The sequence below is a fragment of the Echinops telfairi genome, unplaced genomic scaffold (assembly GCF_000313985.2).
Source record: "Echinops telfairi isolate 266 unplaced genomic scaffold, ASM31398v2 ScPeMD7_23;HRSCAF=83, whole genome shotgun sequence".
NCBI classification, from domain to species: domain Eukaryota; kingdom Metazoa; phylum Chordata; class Mammalia; order Afrosoricida; family Tenrecidae; genus Echinops; species Echinops telfairi.
The window spans coordinates 89,689,478-89,691,376 of NW_022103920.1; the positions used below are offsets into that span (position 1 = coordinate 89,689,478).

Below are 1,899 nucleotides of genomic sequence, written 5' to 3' on the forward strand. Positions count from 1 at the left end.
TGATAAGAGTTGTATGAGTCCCCAATAAAATGATTTTTAAAAGAAAATAAAAGCACTTTAATGCATAATTAAAACCACATAAGGCATTTCTGAACTAGAAATACAGAATATGTATTTCCATTATTTAATAATGCCAGTCTGAACCTGCCATGATTCCTCACCCCACAGGGTCTATCAAACACCATTCATGGCCCCACAGAGACTTTATCATTACCAACTTATTTTTACAAGCAATGAGTACAGATGACAGATAATATTTTACTTTAAATTATCTTTTCCAGAGTCAAGTCAAGAAACCATCACTGATCTCTAAAGGACGTCTTGTGTGGTTAAGCAGAAAGTCCATGAAAATGCGAGAAACCCTCAAGCAGATGGTTTAGCACAACAGCCGCAGCAATGGGCTCCAATACACTCGTGATCATGAGGATGGCGGAGCACAGGGCAGCATTCCGTCCTGTTGTACTCACGATCATCGCAGAGTGAATTCAGCCGACGTGATGAGAACAAACAAGAACAGCAGCCGCATATCAGTGCCTACACTCTAAGCTCAACGGCATGCCTTTAAAGACCCCATTTGTGCTCCCCATCCATAAACCTTCAGCTCCCGCCAACCCATTGCCTCCTTGGTAAAGGTTTTAGTAAAATCACTCAAAAGCCCATCAGTAACCAGCTTCTTAATCCACAGGATCCACTCTCCTGTGAAGGTATACACCTACTGTGACACTCGAAGTGCCGGCAATCAATTTTTAATTACAGCAGCAATCTCCACGAGAAGATAAAGCAGGCAATTCATCAGGAAGATACCAAGAGATCATTGATTTCAATGAATCTCCATCCGGGAGCCACATGTGTGAGGTCTGAGTCACAAATGACTCAACCAGTCATGGCCAGGAGGCAACCCTGGCTCAGGAAGATGATCTTACCTCTGGGACGTTTTCTTATATTTCCTCCTGTAGGAAAAGAAGCAGAAACACAGATCAGATAATGGTTTGTGGCAGGCCATGGTTTAGAGAAGGATTAGTTCAATGGGGATGGGCACGTGTGAATGCTTCCTAGAGAGAGCTGTCTGTGAAATGCTTAGGATTACCGGAGTGTATTGTGGTCAGAGTTATACAGCCGTGGGCATAACAGTTACAAATAGGATCCCAGCAGCTGTGGCTCTGCCCTCTACTTTATGCCCTTTTCCTTTTTAAGGGCAATTCCATGTGTTCACTGGGAATCAGCTTTCAATGCTGTTAAGATCCAAGTTCAAAACTCAGTCCTTCGGTTTACTGGGTTTTGAAGAGGGGGCGGGATTGTGTAGATTCAATGGAAGGCGGCTGTTAGAGTACTTTTGGGTCTGGGACATAGCCAATGGTCAATAACTATTAGCGATCTGTGATGTTACTATTGTCTCTGTTGTACTCTTCATGAATCATTAAGGCCTTTTAGGAGTGTGCTTTCGAAAATGTGAGTGTGTGACTGCAGCAGAGCCGCGATGAGATCAGACAGAAGGTCTTCAAGGAAAGCAGGGAGTGGTGAGGCAATGAGAAAGTCCAGAGACCAACATGAAGAACTTGCTAATAACCCGGCTGTGGGTCCAGTGCAATCGCTCAAGCCTCCTGGAAGACCATTCCCTCAGGGAGCAGACGAGACTTGATTTCACCCGCTCCGCTCTTCACAGCCAGCAGTGGGCCTGGGGTAAATCACCTGGGTTTGAGGCTTCTTAATTTACAATATGGAGGTAGCGGAACTGCCCTAACTGCCTCACATGGGCCATAATATATTTATGATGGAAACGGTCACATATGGAAGTGTGTTGTCTCCATAATGTAATGTTCTTCATGCTGGTGTCCGTTTTTGAAAACTCTGGAAGCCTGCAAAAGAGTTTGAACAGACTGCCTCGTGGAGGGGATTGGA

At 44.6% G+C, this 1,899-nt stretch overlaps 1 protein-coding gene across 5 annotated transcripts in view; it reads right to left on the reverse strand.

The window, feature by feature from the left end:
• Window positions 1-1,899, reverse strand: part of PDE1C (phosphodiesterase 1C) — a 329,943-nt gene that overhangs the window by 305,639 nt on the left and 22,405 nt on the right. For all 5 annotated transcript variants that reach the window (XR_006679955.1, XM_004702764.3, XM_045288741.1 and 2 more), the window contains exon 2: window positions 924-950. Coding sequence is in view for 4 of the 5 variants with exons in the window: in XM_004702764.3 (XP_004702821.1) it covers window positions 924-950 (27 nt within the window). In the remaining variant the exon portion in view is untranslated. The remainder of the gene's footprint in view (window positions 1-923; window positions 951-1,899) is intronic.